This window comes from Cololabis saira, chromosome 2 (assembly GCF_033807715.1).
Source record: "Cololabis saira isolate AMF1-May2022 chromosome 2, fColSai1.1, whole genome shotgun sequence".
In the NCBI taxonomy this organism is placed as follows: domain Eukaryota; kingdom Metazoa; phylum Chordata; class Actinopteri; order Beloniformes; family Belonidae; genus Cololabis; species Cololabis saira.
In genome coordinates, this window is record NC_084588.1 from 49,995,696 (window position 1) to 50,017,423 (window position 21,728).

At 39.6% G+C, this 21,728-nt stretch overlaps 1 protein-coding gene across 1 annotated transcript in view; it reads right to left on the reverse strand.

Annotated features, from left to right (window-relative positions):
* Positions 1 to 5,963: 5,963 nt before the first annotated feature.
* The window catches only part of LOC133464730 (solute carrier organic anion transporter family member 3A1-like), a 68,562-nt gene continuing 52,797 nt past the window's right edge, over positions 5,964 to 21,728 (reverse strand). Inside the window, 8 exon segments of the mRNA XM_061746883.1 lie at positions 5,964 to 6,872; positions 8,237 to 8,301; positions 10,657 to 10,829; positions 13,049 to 13,184; positions 15,096 to 15,294; positions 16,878 to 17,042; positions 19,372 to 19,641; positions 21,348 to 21,446. Of these exon segments, the coding sequence (XP_061602867.1) occupies positions 6,496 to 6,872; positions 8,237 to 8,301; positions 10,657 to 10,829; positions 13,049 to 13,184; positions 15,096 to 15,294; positions 16,878 to 17,042; positions 19,372 to 19,641; positions 21,348 to 21,446 (1,484 nt within the window). The 3' untranslated portion in view covers positions 5,964 to 6,495.

Here is a 21,728-nt window from a genome sequence, read left to right on the forward strand (position 1 = left end):
GCCACATAGACATATACACACTCACGTGTACGTATACATATTCATACATTCATGCATGCACACACACACACACACACACACACACACACACACACACACACACACACACACACACACACACACACACACACACACACACACACACACACACACATAGACATACATACTGGCGTGTTCACCTGCATGCTCGCTCTGTAGTTTTTGGGGTTAGTTAGCGGTAGCTTAGCTCAGACTGTGATTTGGGTTGATTGCTGCTTGTGTTTTGGTCGGCTCCGTATTGGTTTTGTTGGTTTTGTGTTTTGTTTTTGTTTTTTGTTGCAGATTTCCAGTGCTTAACGTGTGCCTCCGTGGGTTCCTGCTTCCTGGATTTGCAGTGGATGTCACCCCCCCACCCCCCACAAATTTTTTTTTTTTTAAATCACTGGGTTTGTATGTATATATTTATGTATGTATGTGTATGCGTATGTAGGCGTATATATGTATATAATAAAATTTAAAAAAAAACTTCTATATCGGTCAGATTAAGGCAACAATTCGATTTTCTGTTAGTGTATGTAAACGTACTGAGTCTGTTGACTCCCATGTTAAGATGTCCAACTTTAAAGCAGAAATATACATTATTACAGCCTTGTTCAAAAACCATTTATATCTCAGTTGTTTGATTTCACTTCCATGGCAACTCTGAGGGGGGGACTTGTTTTTGTACAACTTTAGGATCATTTATATTAAGCATTGCATTTATTTCTAACATGATTGATTGACAGGCTGCTCAGCCAATGGCTATGTTTTATCCCTCCCTCACCTGTAGTCGCCATGTTACCAAACAGCAGTTTGTACTAACCCAGTCGGCTGAATGATTTTTTGATTTTGCCATCGAATCGACGCATTTAATGGGATATTTTGCTGTAAACGTCAGCAGAGCGTCGGCTGGTGGAGCTGGTAGCCACAGCTAACTTTGATTGACGTACAGTAGTCGTGTTCCTGTCGGCTTCCCAGGTAAAAGGGCTGCGGGCAGTATGAGGAAAACGTCACGTGACTTAATGGTTTGATCCGGCACCTTTGACCAGGGAAACGGTACCTGAGGGTCATCTAGTCGTACAGTTAACAGCAGAACAACCCATATTATCTTTGAAAAGGAAATAAGTTTCCTCTATCATGTCTTTATTCATAGCTTGAAAGTCAAATTCCCTAAAAGTAGTTAGTAAAGTTTGAATAGACTGAAGTACTTCTGTCCTTATTATACTTAATATGATTTTACCCAATTAAGTTCTTTAAAATCGTCTCCCTGTACAGTCGTCATGGATGCTAAGTCTCGTTGGGGAGATGTAAATATGTTTATTTCTGCTGTTATGTTGGACATCTTAACATTGACTTGGTTTTCAGGCCCCTGGTGGTCTTTGGAGGAACTTTATGTTTAGTAACTTCATTGCTGACGACAGACAGTTAAAGGAGCATGAGGCTCCTTTTAAGAAATGAGACTCTCTAGCGCCACCCTTCACCACGACGGCCGTTGGGGGTACTGCAGCCAACAGTGAAGCCGGCACGGGAGAACGGGGAGAACGTGCATGCAGCGTCATGTGACGTCACATCTGCAGGACAGCGCGGGAAATTCGGACTCCGAATTGCAGCACATTTTGCAGCACACAGCCTGTTCAAGGCAACGGAGAGATACACTAGAGGAATCATTCTTTTGGGTTTGGAACGCTTCATCTGACCTTATTACTAGAAAACTTAAAATGTATACAAATTTTTTTCATAAATCCTGCCTCAATCCTGCCTCATGCTCCTTTAAGTTGGACGTAGCCCCTTTTTTGTTCCCCGAGGTGGTTCTCTCTCTTTTTTTCTCTTCTCTTCTTCAGTTTCATCCCCCAGGTTTTAAATCAGTAGTAACTTTAGATACCGAAATGCATCTTTTCTGGACACGTAAGATCTTATCACCCAGCAACTCCTCATAGCTTTGTTGATATCCAGGGGTCAGACAAGGTCAAATTAAAAACAAAAATAGTATATTTAATGAATTTACAATAAACATACAATCATGTAATCTTCACCAAGAAATATACAGAACTTAAAGCTTTTGAATATAAATTCATGGAATTCAAAATAAATGTCAAATAAAAAGAAACTCAGAGAAGCAACAGGGCATTTCTAAAACTCTTGAGTAAAGCTTTGAAAATATAGGTGATGTGTATATATATATAAATATATATATATACATATATATATCTATATATATATATATATATATATGGATTTATTTTACTTGAATGCCCTTCTCAACAAAAAGAAAATAACACTGCAAAGAGCCTTGAAAATCACACACTGGAAACCACCCACAGGATAAGCAGACCAACCTCCAACCAGCACACGCTTTTTCACTCGGATCAAAGGCAACATGCTGCCTAAAGGCTTAAACCGAAGGATCGTTGGAATATGAAGAGTTTCCTGTTCGTAAGAACTGATTATTAACAACAGAAACAAAGAATCGTGGCCTTATTTACAAGAAAAAGCTGGTAACTGTCAGCAAAACGTTTGGTGAAGCCGCCCCTAGAAACACGAGTTAGTGCCAGCAAACTCTTCACACGGCAACGATCCCGAGTCCGGTAGTAAAAGTCCCACCACAAAGCAAGGCCATCATCATCATCAAAAGAGAATCATGAGAAAAAAGTAGAATGTAAAAAATAAAAACATTTACACTCTCAAGCTATTTTTTCTCATCACAAGGCAGAAACATGTGGAGCACGTCGGTGCCGGATGAAACAGTCCCGTTGCCGCAGGTTGAGAACAAGGTCCTGCCAGCGTTTCCCCGCCAGAAACACCCGGGATATGTCGGCGTCTTTAGTCGCCTTTGGAGTGTCGGAGGTTACAGTGCACAGGTTGATATGGCACAACAGGGTTCCCGTCAGAAAAGTCCCGGAGAGGAGCTGACCTCGTCTACTGTGCGGCGTCGGGCCGCCGCCCGACATCGGTGCCACTCGTTTTCAAGTGAAGCTGCGTTTCTCTTTTCTCCGTTCGGACCAAAAAGCAACAAACAGCAATCAGCTTTTGCCGCTGATGTGGAGAGAGAGAGAGAGAGATCGATCTAAATTAGACGAGATCTTCACTAGTAGAAAAGTCCTATAACAGTTGTTACATCCTACATATTACTGTTTTCTAGAGCAATGTACAATATTTTGATAGGCAAAAAGTTTTTGCAACACTTGTGTACGATTACGGGAGAGAAGTTTGGACTGGGTGACGTCACAGAGAGGCTACGGAGGGCCGGAGCGGCGTCCAGCGTGTGGAGATGTTGCAGAAACACGTTGTGTTGTCACTTTGGCACTTGTATGGCACTACTATGTACAGAGGAGTCAGTGTTAAAGACGGGTTTCCACCTGGAGGAGGTCGCTGTGGAGAAGCTGGTGATGATGTCATGATATCACCATGCCCCTTGCGTAGAAACATGGAAACTCTCTGTCCCTTCTCAGCATTTAGGTCCAGCAGTCTCCCGCGCGGAGACTGGATGCTCGTGTTTTTAATGTAGGCACTGCCTAGTCAGGTAAAAATGAGATCTTTTTCAAGGATTTAAACCTCGCAGCAACATCTCACATGTATTTATAACTGCAACACTCACACTTTACAGCAAAAAAAAAACAAGCCGAGGTTTCGATTCCGCTAAGGGCTGATGTTTCGTTGACTTGATATAATATTCTCTTCAGTGAAACTGCAGCAGCATCAACTTAATGTTTAAATCTGTATACTGTATATTCATTAAGATGCAAAGCAAAACATAGAACATGAGTAGAGTAGATCTAAGGTAAAGAGAAAACAATAGTTTTCTTAACAGCTCATGGGAACACGTCTTTTTTCTTTATGGTTAATAAAAAAAGTTTGCCAGCAGTGAACTCAGATTTTGCACAAATATCAGGTAAACTGGCCCCCGGAGGCAAAGTCCTGCTCCCCGGGGCCTCTAACACCTCTTCTATGCATCATTGAAACAACAACCATAGAATATTAATGGCAATACTTTAATTTTAGGGAGAATCTTTAGGTTTTTTTGCACATATTTTGGCTGAGTTCGGTGGCGTCTAGGAAACCCGACAAGCGTCATGCACCACGATGCATGTCACAACAGGACATTTAAAAGTCTTCTTTGTGTCAGAACACATCCTAACTAGCTATTTCTAGTAGTTCCTTCCAGATTCCAGGGTCTCTGGTCCTTCACCGCTGCTGTTTGAGGATATTGATCGCACAGACGGTGAACCGATCAAAGCGTATCTCTCTCTTTTTTGCTATAACTTCGTCCAAACCTCAAAGGGATCACACATTTTGGAAATGAAATGTATTACAATACTACATTTTTGATGCAAAACATAGAAAACACTTACAGAGTAAGCCTGAAAAAACACTACAGTATATTATTTATATGTCAGAAATCAGAGGCTTATTCATTTCCTTAAAAAAAACAAAACTGTATTCATACAATCACATCAGTGTGAGTGATTATTATCAGCTGAGGTTTAATAGAAATTAAAAAAAAAACTTATATCGCAATGCAGTATGCATTATAAAGCATTTTTATGGTCAAAAATATAATTTCGAGGCCATTTGTGTTTTGTTTTTTTTTCTCCCGCCACCAGCCGACCAGAGTCTGTAAAAACGGTGAGTTCATACTGAAGTTTATTTCCATATGCACGCATGCATTCAGCAGCATGCATATAAATGAAGGAACTGGCTGCGTCTGCCGCCATGACGGGGTCTGGAGGGCGTCACCTCTGCAGGTTCAGAGGGAGCCGGGTCTCCGGGCCTCCGGTACCGGTGCTGCCGGCGGCCGAGGCCTCCAACGCGGCTCTGCTCCAGCTCGGAGAAACAAGATCTCTGCACCGGCGTGCAACCGGCGTCACTCTCACGGGTGCAAACACACAACGGCGCTGACGAGTCGAGCGAGGAGTTTGATAGTCTGAACGAAATGTCTCAGGTAGTTTCTATCTATCTCTTGGATCTGGGATAAGCAGCGCCTCCGACAGTCTGTCGCCTCGAGGAAGAATCTTTAAAAAATAAGTCTTAGCTTCTCAAATGATAAAAATCTGATTTGTTTTTTAAATTCTACGTGTTAAAATAGGTCTCATCCAACAACATTCACGTTAAAATACTAATCGGACGGCGGAGGGATGAGCACGTCGTCTTCTTTAAAGCTCACTCCAGAAAGGTTTCGGGGGGAGGAATGGGCCGAGAAATGGAACGAAAACGTTGAATCTGGCTTCATTATTCTGTTTTTAATGATTTGTAATGGATTTAAATTAATGTTTGTGGGGTCGGGGGGTTACTAGTCCCTCTCTAATGTTGCCCGGTTCCTACGAGGAGGGTCCAGGTAACATCACGGGTCAATAACCTGTCTGATAGAACCTGGTCCTGATGTAAACCTGGTCCTGGTCTTTAGGGGGGGGGCATCTGTGATTATTCCCGTTTTGACCCTTTATTGCTGCCGATCTAAACTCTGCCATCAGTAGCAGAAACCTTCCCCCCCAGTTGACATTCTAGCTCAGGGGTCGGCAACCCAAAATGTTGAAAGAGCAAAAAATAAATATGTCTGGAACTGCAAAAAATTAAGTCTTGTATCAGCCTTAGAATGAAGGCAACACATGCTGCATGTATCTATATTAGTTATAACTGGGTCCTCGGCTGCAAATGTAGCAAATGTCTTTCCACATGACTCTTTTTGTTATGCGAATCTATGGAAGAGTATTGGGGCCAGGCAGGAGAAAAATAAAAATATTTTAGAGGAGGAAGATTTTTTTTTCATTATGCACTTCGAGAAAAAAGTCGAAATGTCGAGAAAAAAGTCAAAATGTCAAGAGAAAAGTTGAAATGTTGAGAAAAAAAGTCAAAATGTCGAGAAAAAAGTAAATTTATTTTGAAAAAAGTCAAATTGTCGAGAAAAAAGTCGAGATTAATGTTGACGTACAATTTCGAGAAAAAAGTCAAAATGTTGAGAAAAAAGGCGAAGTTTCGACTTTATTCTTGAAATTGTATTTCAACATTAATTTCGACATTTTGACTTTTTTTGTTGAAATGTAATATTTATTCTACACATTTTTACAGCATTGGAAAACGTTCAGAATGTTTGTGTCATGTTTGTCCTCCTACAGAAACCATATTAACACAAAAAATACATTTCCCTCCCCCATCTATTTCCATTTTCAAACATTTTTGAAAAAGCTCCAGGAGCCACCAGGGCGGCGCTAAAGAGCCGCATGCGGCTCTGGAACCGCAGGTTGCCGACCCCTGTTCTAGCTGAACTCGGGATGCTGGATGAACAAAATAGAGCCTGTTCTGGGCATCATCTCTCTATATTAGTATATATATATAGATATATATATATATATATTTATTCATAATTTGATAGATATGAGGTTTTAATTTAGAAGAAAACAAGAGCCCGGCTGATGAGATCGATCTGAACGAAGACACGGACGACACACGGCACATCAGCCCGGCAGCAGCAACGACCTGCACCTATAAAACCGACTCCACGTTGTCGCTCATGTCGTGGTCCTCCAGGTTGTAAATGAACTTTGTCCTGTTGGTGGGGTTCTGGGTGATCTCCTTGCCCAGGTTGTCCAGAGTCACGTTGGAGGCGAACAGCTCGGTGGGCGTGAGGTAGCCCTCGCTGTTCTTGATGTACCTGCGGTAGTTCTTGCGCAGACACTGCCAGGTGGTGGTGTAGAGCACGAAGGCCGAGGACTTGAGCACGATGGCGATGCTGACGTACAGGTGCCGGTACGCCACGTTGTCGTACAGCATGCACGCGCCCTTCTCCCCGCACACGGTGCTCCAGAACAGACAGGTGGAGTCGATGCCCATGCCGAAGATGAGGGGGGGAGGGATGAAGCCTGGTGGGGGGGAGACAGACAGACATATATATATGTTTATATATATACAGCACTTAGGCAGACCTCACAGATCCACCAACATGCTCGAAACGGAGTAGGATTGAAGTAAACACTTATCCAGTCCTACCCCTGAATCTACATACATTCTTACATATAATAAGACGAGTTTCAATAAGCTTACTTATAAAACACCCATACCTACTTTAATAACTGTTCTATACAGTGATATAATACTCAATTACAGGACTGTCTCAGAAAATTAGAATATTGTGATAAAGTCCTTTATTTTCTGTAATGCAATTAAAACAAAAATGTCATACATTCTGGATTCATTACAAATCAACTGAAATATTGCAAGCCTTTTATTATTTTAATATTGCTGATCATGGTTTACAGCTTAAGAAAACTCAAATATCCTATCTCAAAAAATTAGAATATTCTGGGAATCTTAATCTTAAACTGTAAGCCATAATCAGCAATATTAAAATAATAAAAGGCTTGCAATATTTCAGTTGATTTGTAATGAATCCAGAATGTATGACATTTTTGTTTTTTTAATTGCATTACAGAAAATAAAGAACTTTATCCAATATTCTATAATTTTCTGAGACAGTCCTGTATATATAAATAAATATAGTCAAAATCAAAGCAAATCAAAGCAAACAAAAGAAAACAAAACAAACGCCCATCATTTAGTCGTGCTACTATGTATGTATGTAATAATAGAAGTAATTATAATGTATAGTATTACATTATCATTACTTTACTATAATACTACAATATAATAGAGAACAATAGCCAGCAATGATATAACAATATACTTGAATAACTATATAAGAGTAGATATGCTATATATACTGGTTCATATATTTACCTCGTATTATATACATAAAAATGACTATAAATCTATATATCGACATATCTACATATAACTATAAATCAATATATATTAATAGAGATATAGATACACAAATACTGTACGTATAATACAACTCAATATATTTATATACATACCTACATATAACATATCTATATCCATGATATACGTCTATATCTACATATATTCATAAATGTTTATTTGCATCTGTATTTTGAATAGAATGTTTCTTTGTAACCTTTTTAAAATGGTGATATGTTTCTACTTTGTTTTATCTCCATGTTCAGGCTGTTCCACAGTTTCACTCCGTAGGTCGACGTAGAAACTCTTCAGTGTTTCTGTTGAGAACTTTAAAACTAAACTGACCCCTGGGGTCGGAGCTTTCAAATGTATGCGTGTCGACACTCGGGTGAAGTGACTTCAGGGGAGGTGAAACATTGCTCTGACATTTGCACCGCGAAGTAAAAGTCCGGGGGGGGTTTCTTACCGATCAGCCTGAGGAGCAGGAACAGAACTCCCAGGGCGTAGGATTTCAGCTCCGGACTCACGGTTCTGGAAACGAGACGGGACACAAGAAGCTGGTGAAACATCTGGAGACGTCAGCTGACGCAGGTCAACCTCACATTTCAGGGAGAAAGTTATGAGAGATTAATGCAAATATAAACTCAATAAATTACAGTTATTACTTGTGAACTTCATATACGTTGTGCACCATTTCTCAACACACAGTTGTTTCGTCAAGTTGTTAGTTGATTGGTTTTGTGTCATTTAGATTACTGTTCAGTTGTTGGTCTTCTGCATTGAACAGTCGTCTACAACTACAACTACAAATGGCTCAAAACAAGGCTGCAACACTTGTTCTTGGTTGTTCTCCAAGAACAAGTGTTGCAGAAACGCATGAACGTCTCTCCTGGCCGAGGGTTGAGGGTTGGATATCTACTATTGTACTTACATATTTCCATAGAATTATTAACACTCAGACTCCTAAATGTCTCTATAATAATATCACTTATTGTTCAAATATTCCTTCATAAAACAATCGAGGGGTGAATAGTGGTGGGATTATGTTACCCTGACCTAAGTCTGACTCTATGAAGAGGACAGAACTTTATAGATCAGCTGCATATTGGAAACTCTTCCAGGTGATTCCTGACATCAAAAGAGGATTTGGAAAGAAGACTAAGAATGTATTTGTTGCATCACCTTAACATCATATACTGTTGCTGATTGAATGAGATCAATACATCAAATTATATATGATTTGTATGATGTTTTTCTTAATTTCTTATTTGTAATTTTATTTTATTTTTTTTAAATGTACTTTATGAATTGAGATTGTGTGTTTGATTTTGTATTTTATGGTCCGGACCCCAGGAAGACTAGCTTTGGTTTTGGCGTCAGCTAATAGGGATCCTTTTAATTAAACAAATAAACGTTATATGTATTTCTTACAGCTGCAGAGCAGGACCATCACCTGAAACATACTATTCTATTACTGCATAACAAATTTTTAAGTGATATTCTGTAATATTCATCATTCCTTGGAAGAAAGTCATGAGAAATAAATGCAAATATAAACTCAATAAGTTAAAGTTGAATGCTTTAATTAATATTCTGCCTTCATTGTTCCTTGGTTCCTTCAAGGTTTCTACGAGCAGAAGCATCGCTCTGCCTCCACATGGCTTTACTTCAGGGATTTACACTTTATTCTAATATAAAAGCAAGATTCAATTCTTTTTACTTTCAATTTTTCATATTTAAACCATTTCTATCAGTGTCTAACATCTGCTGCAAGATTAAAATGCATATAAATCTAATAGATAAAGGTTTTAACAAATCTTGGCACTAACCATTGTTATACAGTATATGCAGACATTGTGTGTTGTTTGGCTGTTAGAAATCGTTATAACACAGTCTCTGCATGACGTAAGTAAAAATAAAAGGTACATTTTTGCTGGATATTTTCAAATTTCAGCCTGGACTGTTGATAAACCCACTTTTATATAATTGTATAATACACATAGGCATGTACTTATGGATATGTGTATGTATATGTGCGTATGTGTGTGTGTGTGTATGTATGTATACTGTATCAAAATAATATATTATATATATATATATATATATATATATATATATATATATATATATATATATATATATATATATATATATATATATATATATATATATATAATATATATATATAGATATATATATAAGCTTATAAGTGCAATTGACTATCTGTTAATGTTTCTTTGCTTTTCTATTGTTTCTTTGCTTTTCTATTCTCTTTTTGGTTTTCTGGAGGTCGGTAGCCACAAAAAGAAAGTTGGTAATAAAGGATAGGCTTTTATAAGCAGTTTGCTTCAGCCTATGCATATGATTTATTTATGTATTTTGTTTTATTCTCTAAATCCTAAATGCACTAGTTTATAAAAGCTAACTTTTTTTCCCCCTTTTTTTTCTTGTGAAAAGGTTAGGCGTCATAAGCTTAGGCTTTGGTCCTTGGTTAAAATTGTATAATTGTATAAAATTGTATATATATATATCTATATATATATATATAGATATATATATCTATATATATATATAGATATATATATAAAAATTATATTTTTTTGTATTACACTGATGATTTACACTTGTACTCTGGATTATTTGTGTTGTGGAATTTGAAAGGACCAATAAACTAAACTAAACTAAACCTTTACACAAACATTTTCGGTTTAGCAGGAATTCTGAACAGATTTCAGCAGGGATCTGCTGCTTTCTTTGTGCAGTGCATTGTGGGAGCAGTCATTATATCATACCACCCCCCTTGTGTGGGTATTTAATCCCTCTCTCCCCCCCAGCCAGGGCCGGCTCAGCAGGCCGACAGCGCCCTCTGGTGGCGAGTCCCGGTACCTGATGAGGATGATGACGGAGGGCGTCTGGGCCATGGCCCCGATCATGCTGCACACGCAGATCACACACAGGAAGGTGAGGAAGGCCTGCTGGCAGCCGGGACTGGGGCACTTCCCCGGCAGGGCCACGGCCTCCTCGCCGGTGCCGGACACGCACGTGCAGCTGGTCAGGTTCTGGTGCAGAGACGAGAAGAAGAATCAGAATCAGCTTTATTGGTCAGGTTCTGGTGCAGAGACGAGAAGAAGAATCAGAATCAGCTTTATTGGTCAGGTTCTGGTGCAGAGACGAGAAGAAGAATCAGAATCAGCTTTATTCGTCAGGTTCTGGTGCAGAGACAAGAGACCCGGGGTCAGCTCGGAGGTGTTGTGCAAGTTCATATTTCTCATGAACTAGTTCAAAGTTCACATAGTTTAAAAATGTTCACAGTTCACGTTCATAGTTCACCATTTTCATTTTGAACTAGTTCAAATTCAGTTCATTTCAATATTTTTATGTGAGAAGTACAAATGAAACGCGCCCCTATCCTAAAACTGTTCACTGTAGGCTACACCAGTGGTCTTCAACCCTGGTCCTCGGGACCTCCTGTCCTGCATGTTTTAGATGTTTCCCTTCAGCACCCTGATAAAAATGATAAAAACAGACTTGTGCAAGACCCGGATGACAAGCTGATGACGGCCATTGATGATGCAGGGAAACATCTAAAACATGCAGGACAGGGTTGGAGACCCTGCTGTATACAATCATTTTTTGTCCTAGTTGCAGTTGAGTCTTTAAATCTCCAACATTGTAGTCCATTATCAGTTTGTCTCCCTGTTCCAGGTAAATCCTCCCCCTGAAGGTGCAGCAGGGACTGGGGTCGTTTGGGGCTGTTGGGTCTTCTTGGTCTTTCCTGATCACTTTGTTTGATTATCAAGGACTTGCAGATATTTCCTCCCACTGGACGGATGCTTTAACTCCACATGACGTTTCAAATGTGAAGTTGATGAGGCAGACGCTCGGACTAGTTTTCTCCAGACAGGTGGACATAATTTGCACAAAAGGGTTGGATTTTTACCGTCGGACTCTCTGGGAGACGATGTGTAAAATTCCCACAGATAATGATAAGGATCATCATCTGACGTCTCGCTGACGCTGCGTCTGCAACGTCTCTCTCTTCACTGGTCATGTAAAGACTGCACCGGGCTCGGGACGCCGTTGCCATGGAGCTGGTGCCCGTTGCTATGCTAGTGTGTGCGCTGCATTGTGGGTAATGTAGTGTGAAGTCGTCGTCTAGTCCAGTATTTTAAATGTGCCGCCCGCTGGTGAAATAAGAAGGATTATTCTGTAATAATTGCACCTAAACAGTGAAGCTGAAACTCACATAATCTGAACAGTTCAGATTCCAGTTCATGATCTGCAGAATGAACAAGTTCACGTTCAAGTTCTTTACTTGCAAATATGTTGCGTTCAGTTCAACGTTCTCACAGAAATGAACGTGTTCAATGAACGCGTTCATGCACAACACTGCACCTGGGTGTCACATGGGTGTCACATGGGTGTCACGTGGGTGTCACCTGGGTGCTCAGGAGACACGGGGGAAGTGGTACGGCGAGCCGTTGTAACCTTTAATGGCTAAGTTTGACTATCCGGAACAATGCAGATATCTACAACTGCATTGTGACTAGTCGTAATGACATTGTGACTAGTCAGAATTTTCATTCAAGATATCTATAAAAAGTCAAAACTGAATTACAGATATCAGCAATGACGTCACTTAAAACCACATTCGACTCAACACATCCTAAATGACAATTGTAGATGTCTGTAATTACATTTTGACTTGGCAGAATGGAAGTTAAAAGATATCTCCAATTTGAGATATCTCTAATTAAAATTAATTTCAAGATGTCTATAACTTGATTATAGATATCTACAATGTCATTTTGACTAGTCATAATTCCAGTTCAAGATATCTACAACTTCGTTCTGACGAGTCAAAACTTAATTTAAGATATCTAAAAAGGACAATGTAGATATATCTAGAATTGAGGGGAATTAAAGATATCTTGAACTGGAATTATGACTAGTCAGAATTCAATTGTAGATATCTGAAACTGGAATTACAACTAGTCATAATTCAGTTGCAGATATCCGTAGTTCACATTACAGATATCTGCAACTGAATTGTAGATATCTGTAATTAGAAACCCCACACACATGAATGGACAAAGTGACGTCATTTGTCTTGGGCAGAATGACGTTGTTGATATCTGAAATGACGATTGTGGACAGGAAGAATGTAATTGTAGATATCTGAAATGCTCTTTTTGACTAGGAAGAATTGAGTTGTGGATACCTGCAACACATATCCAGTCTAGCTGTTAATAGAGCCATAGAGGCGGCGTCCACTCACTGGTTTGATGCAGCCGGCGAAGCAGGCCGAGAGGTAGGTGACTCCGTTGGAGCCACAGACGGGGCTCACCGACGCCGTGTAACAGTTGCAGTTGCTGATGCACGCCGACTCCGGCTGCTGCCAGGAATGCAGCGTCCTGTGGAGGTGATTAAAGACCACCGGGAGAGTTACACGACTGCAACACCTCCTCTCCTCCCTCGTCACACATTTACTCATGGAGCAAGTGTAACAGTGGAGCAAAAAGGTATTTAGTCAGACACCAATGTCAAGTTCTCCCACTTAGAAAGATGAGAGAGGCCTGGAATTTTCATCATAGGTAACTTCAACTATGAGAGACAGAATGGGGGGAAATAATCCAGGAAATCACATTGTAGGATTTTTACTGAGTTACTGTAATTATTAAATTCCTGGGTAAAATAAGTATTTGGTCACCTACAATCAAGCAAGGTTTCTGTAACTTCTTCTTTAAGAGGCTCCTCTGTCCTCCACTCGTTACCTGTATATACTGCTCATATTTCTGTAATTATACATATTTTATATATATTTTTTATTTTTTACTTTTTAGTCTCTTTTTACCCCTCCCCTGCATGTGTGTGCTAAGTGTACTGCTGCCAACAAAATAAGTTTCCCCACTGAGGGAGAAAATAAAGGATTATCTTATCTTATCTTATCTTACCTGTATTAACTGGTTATCAGTATAAAAGACACCTGTTTTAACTGGTTATCAGTATAAAAGACACCTGTTTTAACTGGTTATCAGTATAAAAGACACCTGTTTTAACTGGTTACCAGTATAAAAGACACCTGTCCACAACCTCAAACTGTCTCACTCCAAACTCCACTATAGCCAAGACCAAAGAGCCGTCAAAGGACGTGAGAAACTAAACTGTAGAACCTACACCAGGCTGGGAAGAGCTGAGATGAACTTTTGCTATTGACCAAATACTTATTTTCCACTTTCATTTGCAAATACATTCTTTAAAATCAGACAAGAAGAAGTTACAGGTCTGTGAAAGCCAGAAATCCTGCTTGTTTGTAGGTGACCAAATACTAATTTTACCAAAAAATGTACCAATTAATTCAGTAAAAACAATGTTATTTCCTGGATTCTTTCCCCCCATCGTCTCTCATAGTTGAGATATACCTGCGATGAAAATTGCAGGCCTCTCTCATCTTTTTAAGTGGGAGAACTTGCACAACTATGGAGCTAGAACAGTCTCATAATTCGCAAATGCACACACCGTTTCACAAATGCACAGGACAAGTTTCACAAATGGACACACCGTTTCACAAATGCACATGCATGCAGGAAGGCATCTGATTGGTTTCAGATCCTTCTGTGTTAAAAAAAACCTATTCGTGGATCGAGTCACGTCAGGAGAGTCTCAAAAGTCACACGCAAATCCAGCGCAGCTCACAGACAAAAAAACGTTTGTAAATCAGGTTATATTTGTGTGTGCATCAAAAATACATTTGTATATCTTGTCCTACGCACGTGTGAATTGTTCTGTGCATTTGTGAACGGTGTGTGTATTTGCAAATCGGCGTGTGCATTTGTGAAACGGTGTGTGCATTTGCAAATCGGTGTGTGCATTTGTGAACGGTGTGTGAATTTGCAAATCGGTGTGTGCATTTGTGAAACTTGTCCTGTGCATTTGTGAAACGGTGTGTGCATTTGTGAAACTTGTCCTGTGCATTTGTGAAACGGTGTGTGCATTTGTGAAACTTGTCCTGTGCATTTGTGAAACGGTGTGTGCATTTGTGAAACTTGTCCTGTGCATTTGTGAAACGGTGTGTGCATTTGTGAAACTTGTCCTATGCATTTGTGAAACAGTGTGTGCATTTGTGAAACTTGTGAACTGGTGTCTGACTAAATACTTTTTTGCCCTGCTGTATTTCCATCGCTCTGCTGCTGCACAGACGTGCAGAAACCAACCGAAGTCATCTCCCCCCCCCCCCCCCTCTGTAGGACCCCCCCTCTTACTCGTTGCTGTAGGACCCCCCCCCCTCCCTTCTTACTCGTTACTGTAGGACCCCCCCCTCTTACTCGTTGCTGTAGGCCACCGTGACTCCGGCCACGGGCCCCGTGTCGCAGCCCAGGAAGAGGAAGGACACGTAGCAGGCGGTGGACACCAGGTTGACCATCATGGCCATGCGGACGGCTCCCAAAGCCGACAGGTTCAGCTTCTTCACCAGCAGCCCCCCAAGAAAGATCCCCAGACAGGCACAGGGAATGGCTGTCATACCTGGAGGGGTAAGACGAGTGGGAAGGTTCCTTGAGAGGGGTTTCTGAACGTCAAAAATAACATTAATATGTTCTTTATATATGTATATATATACTGTATATATATATATATATATATATATATATATATATATATATATATGTATATCCTTCTTCTTCCGGCTCTCGATGAAGGCGGATGCTTTTTCTGCTCCTCTCCCTTATCTATCTGCCCTGCTACTGCTTTTGTCCTGTCTCGTCTTCAGAGTTTCTCCTTTTCACTCCTCCGAAACTCTACAATCATGGAATTGATTAACTGGTCGCTCAGCACAATTGACCAAATTTTTGCGACAAGAAGTCAGGGGGTAAGGGAGCCCTCTTGCCCCGATGGGACATTTTTTGCTGGATACAAAATGGATTCCTACAAATATTGGAAACCGTTGTGTTTGGCGATCCTGTCTGTCGAGGACGTTGAAGATGCCTTCATAATTAGATTTATGATAGCAGGATTTCTCTTGATCGGAGGAGGGGGATTCCTGGTGTACCGACAAACGCGTAAGTCGTCGACAGCTGTTTTGGCTCTTTCAGAGCTGCCGGACGTGGCTGAAGGGACAAGCAAGGCGATCAACACTCAAACTTTAACTTTGTGGGAGCAGAGCCGTAAGCTGGATTCTCGAACAGAATCGCAGGCTGGCGGCGGTCTTTGAGCTCATTGGCAAGATGGATAAGATCTTGGAGAAGTTGGAAGCTCGGCTTGGCGGGAATTGATCACAAATTTGTCTGATTGGAGTCGCCATTGATGAACCCGAGACTGAAGGCAGACGGAAAATTACTGAGTCTGTCTGTTTTGCAATATAATTGTTGATTCTATAATCTGGCCTTGACAGGGCGGTTTTGGCCGATCGCTCTGGTCACAATCTTCTTGGTGGAATGTAAACAAGGTGACTCTGCCCCCACTAATACTAACCCTCCCCTCTCAGGAACATCTGTGGACCTGTTTTCAGAACTGACCGGGCCGACTGATAACATCAAGGACATTGGCTGAGGAGCAGCTCTGAGCCCCCACACACCAACATGCAAGTCTTCTTGTGATGATGTCTGTTCCTTTGTGTGCCGAGATGTTTTTTGCACCTTGACACTGTGTATTATACTCAGTGTGAAGATGTTTATTTTTCTCTCTCTCTCTCTCCCCCCCATGAGAACTAAAACTAGATTTAGACTCATGAGAAGACATGAAATGATAAAATTAAAATTAAGGACTGATGCTTTTCATTAATTTATTCTTGTCTACTTATTTTTTTTCTACATTTGTGATTTTTCTTTTTATTTCTTATTATATGTTATTAAAACTTTTCATTATCAAATTTTCTGTAGTCTTTTCCCAATGTTCCTTTTCCAATTGTATTCTCCTTTTAATTGTTCACAATTATTCCAACGACTCTGAAAGGAATTTAGATGATAGATGACTGGAGGAACTTCTAACATCCTTACACATCACACCTCAGCTGAAAGTGAGTGTTATTTCCTTTTACATGAGCTAAAATGCTCCGATATAAGCGTACCTAGCAGCTGATTGGCTGAGGAGGTGGTGAGGTTGAACCGTACCTAGCAGCTGATTGGCTGAGGAGGTGGTGAGGTTGAACTGCTGCTCCAGGTATTTTCCCAGGAAGGCGGCGAAGCCGGCGACCACGGCGATCTCCATACAGGCGGCCAGCGTGATGCAGCTGAACACGGGGTTGGAGAGCAGGTGCCGGGTCACCCGGGGGATCACTGGTGCACACGAGAAAACATATATGTGAGGATAGTTCTATACAATATTAACTATAAAGCAAGGACCAAAAGGAGTAGACTGAAGCCTAAGCTTATGACGCCTAACCTTTTCACAAAAAAAATGTTAGCTTTTATAAACTAGTGCACATCATTCGATAGAGTATTTATATAAGCAAAAATACAATAATACATACACATACAGATACATATACATATACACATACACACACATGTCCATAGGTACATGCCTATGTGTATTATCCCTTTGTTTTATATGTATTAATCATTTTATATTTATAGATGCTTTTGAATTGTAATAACGTGCTCCACATTTTCATTTCTGTATCTAAACTGTTCCACAGATTAACTCCTGTCACTGAGATCATCGTTGTTTAACGTTGGTTCTTTGTTTTCCTGAACATAAATGTTCCTCTTAGTTCATATTGGTTAACTCTGCTTTGGAAGAGCTTCTGAATACTGTCAGGAAGTGTTTTATTGTTGATTTTAAACATAAATTGCGCTGTTTTAAGGTCCACTAAATCTCTGCATTTAAGCACATTTGAATTTACGAATAATCTACTTGTTGGTTCTCGATAATCTGCTTTGTTTATAACTCTAATGGCTCTTTTTTGTAAGATAAACATCGGGTCTGTGATTGTTTTGTATGTATTTCCCCAGATTTCCATACAATAAGTGATGAATTGGACAATGAAGCAACTGTATAACATTCAGGGAGTCATGAGTGAGGATGTCCTGGTTCTGTGCAATATTCTGATTAACTTAGATTCCTTTGCCTTTAAATGATCAACATGTGGCTTCCAGCACAATTTATGGTCAATAACACCCAAACATGTATGATCATAAACTCTTTCTATTTCAAATTTAATTCATCATAATTTCTATGTGATTATTAGTTTTCCGATATCCAAACAATATACATTTTGTTTTATATAAGGGGACCTATTATGAAAAACAGGTTTTCTCTTGCTTTAACATTTATAAAGTGGCCTCCCCTCAGCCTGCCAACTCAGAGAAGGAGGAAAGCAACCAAATTCTGCAGAGTCTGTACAGCCGCCCGGATGAGCCGTCCAGTGTGATGTGGATCTACGAGCCAATAAGATTCTGCTCCTCAAAGTTACGGAACCAAAATGCAAACCACCCACAACTATAAAACCGTGTAACTGCATGAGCGTCCGACTATCGTAGCACTGCGTGACATCGTCTCTCTGTCCATCTCCCTCCAGCAGCTGAACTTTATTGAGGTTTTTGTAGTGAAATGAGGAGGAATCATAGAGATAACTTCTCATTTCAACTAACTGGATCAGCCGTTCCTCATCATGACTGTTTCCTACAGCACTTTCAACGCGAGTGACAGGAAGAAAATAGAAGCAGGACGTCCGACAAATGTTCAGATCAAAACGGCCAGTTAGGACAGTCCAATAGAAAATAAAGCAATGGAATTGATTTTGTCGCTGACGCTCGCTCACATCGCATGCAGTTGTTATGACACGGTGTAACTCCTCTGGCCGGAGCTTCCGCCATTTTTTCGTAGCGGTGTATCGCGTCTTTCAGGCAGCGAATAAGAGAATGGGATGATAAAGACATGGTTTAGAGTAATGATGCACTGATTGTTCGGTAACCGAAATTGTTCGGCCGAAAATGGCAAAAAAACACTTTCGGTGTTCGGTGGAATAAGTGGGAAAAAAAAACGAACAATTAATAACGGCGTTGTAATATAAGGAAATAGACTGGCCGCTCCCGTACCGGTTGCACCACAAACATAAATCGTTGTCTGACCAAACCCTGCTGGGACCAAACCAAAAAGTAACCACATAAGAATTTTACCAACATTCATCAGGAGGTGGAACCAAAACAACAATGCTGGGAAATTAAAAAATGTTCAGTTTTTTTATGTTCAATAAATATTTTCTACCTTGTAATTTTGTAAAAGATTTTTTTTCTTTTAAAAGCATGACTAAATCAAATTTATTTGATTTATGCAATGGTGAAAAAATTGGCAAAATAAATGAAAAACTGCGAAGAACCATGTTCGGTATTGTTCGGTATTCGGCCAAGTGTTTATTATTATTTTCGGTTTCGGCCACAAATTTTCATTTCGGTGCATCACTAGTTTAGAGGCTGAATTTCAAATTTATTTAGCAAAAACAATCAAAAGCTTGTTTTTAAGACATTCAAGGCCTGTTTAAAATAGTGATTAGATGCCATAATAGGTCCCCTTTAAATTGAATGATAATTTATTGGTATCAAACCATGGCTTTATGGTTTTCATAAATGACTGCTCCCCTTCCTGTGCTCTCTGCAGCTCTACCTCTCAGGTGCTCCCAGACCGAGAGCCCACTGTTCATGTCGAAGCCCCGCATGGCTCCGTTGGGTTTGGAGTCCTGGTGCTCCAGCGTCAGCGAGGACGGCAGCATGGCCTGCTCGCTCTCCCCCCCGCTGTCCAGGTCCTGCTCGTCCAGCGCCTGCGGGAACCCGAACATGAACAGGGACGACAGGAAGAGTAAGGCACCGCACAGGAGGAATCCGCCCCACCAGGCCCCGATCCAGCGAGGGTCGTCCGGGGTGATGTCCAGCTTACCTGCACACAAGGTGGACAATCATCATAATTAATCATATGCTGTGACAATCCACCTCCAATAATCATGTCTACCTCGTACTACTGCACCTTTCACTTTTTAAAAATGTATATATGTTAATAAGAGCTGTCATTTGTCTATTACCTATTTACTATTACCCAGAGGTGGTAGTAACGAGTTACATTTACTCACTTACATTTACTTTAGTAAGTTTTGGGAAATGTTGTACTTTTAGGAGTAGTTTTGAATCACTATACTTTTTACTTTTACTTGAGTAGATTTGTGAAGAAGAAACTGTTCCTCTTACTCCGCTACATTAGGCTACGTTGAGCTGTTACTTTTCTTTTATCCCTTTTATCCACGTACGTATCAATCTCATGACATCACTGGGTGATTCTTTGGGAAAAATGTTTGTTTTTGCATGTTTTGTCACATTTACACAGACTCAAACACACACAGAGTTTCTATGAGTTCATGTTTGTTCTAGTTCTGCCTGGTTAAAAAAGAAAAGGCTTGAAATTTTGTGCTACTTGTGCTTAATTTATTTTTTTATTCTGTTATTATTTTATTTATTTTATTATTTATTAAAGCACTTGAATTTACTTTAAGATTATTTTAATTTAAGCTATTTTTTATTTTTCATTAATTTTAATTTGTTTTATTGATTTAATTTGCCTGAAGATGATTATTTTGTACTTTTGTCTCTTTTAATGGTTGTTTTAAAAAAATAAATCAGACGTTACTCAACAGTTACTCAGTACTTGAGTAGTTTTTTCACCAAGTACTTTTTTACTTTTACTCATGTATTATTTGGATGACTAATTTTTACTTGTACTTGAGTCATATTATTCTGAAGTAACAGTACTTTTACTTGAGTACAATTTTTGGCTACTCTACCCACATCTGTTATTACCTATCTACTGTAGAGTGAGTGAAAAAAACGAGTCAAATTCCACGTCTTGTCTGAAAAACAAACATGATTCTGATTCTGATTCTAAACAGCAGTGTTACGCCGCGACCACAAGAGGGCGCTGTTAACACTGAAGCTTTAATTTACATTAGTAAAGGATTCGGTTAAAGGGACATTTTCTTCTATTCTAAGGATTTGTTGCTGCACCGTAAAATAAAAAATAGACATAATAAGGCTCATTACTATTTCAAATCAAGGAAGAATAAGATAACATTTCACTTTCAGAAAAGAAACAGATTTTCATAAAAATCTGTATGTTTTTCTTACAATCTTCATTTAAACATAAATATAAATGTAAATGTACTTTATTTATATAGCCCTTTACAGACACCTCTAGGTGAGCCAAAGTTCTTTACAGAATAAAACATACAAATATACAACATACAATCATAAGACAGAAGAAAAAATAAATAGAATTAAAAAGAATAAAAGAATAATAAGTTTCACCACACTACTGGGTATTAAAATCCATTCTAAATAAATAGGTTTTAAGCCTTGATTTAAAAAGGCCCAGGTAAGATATGATATACGTATTTTAAATTGACTTTCCTTCCTATTTTAATTTTACAATTGGAATTGGGAATTATGGTTCCTCATTCACATGTAGTAAATAAATATATAAATATATTTATAAATATATAAAATAAATATTAATGACAATTCATTTTGTAAATATCTCATGATTATGGAATTGAATGGCATGGTCTTTTTTATTTTATTAATTTAGTAATTACTTACTGGTGTCGATAAAGAGAGCATCAACATAGACTTTGGTACAAACAGACCCTAAGATGAAGCCACAGGCCGGGCCGAACACTAACGTGGAGAATAAGATACCTGGAAAGAAAAAACAGAGAAGGAGAGAAGAACATGAAAAGTCAGATATTTTCGATGCACCAACAGCATTTAACAGCATTTATGGCAAGAAACGAGCGTGAGGTGACCGGTGCAGTTCGCCTCGTCGCCCACCAGGGGGCAGCATTCTGCAGCCTGCAGGGGCCGTCACTCACAAACGGAGCAGAAAGAAACACCTCTCTTTGTTCTAGTTATCTGAATTCACGGTGCTTCATCACAACCCTCCTAAGAACACTGTAATATTAATTCACAAGGCTGCGCGGT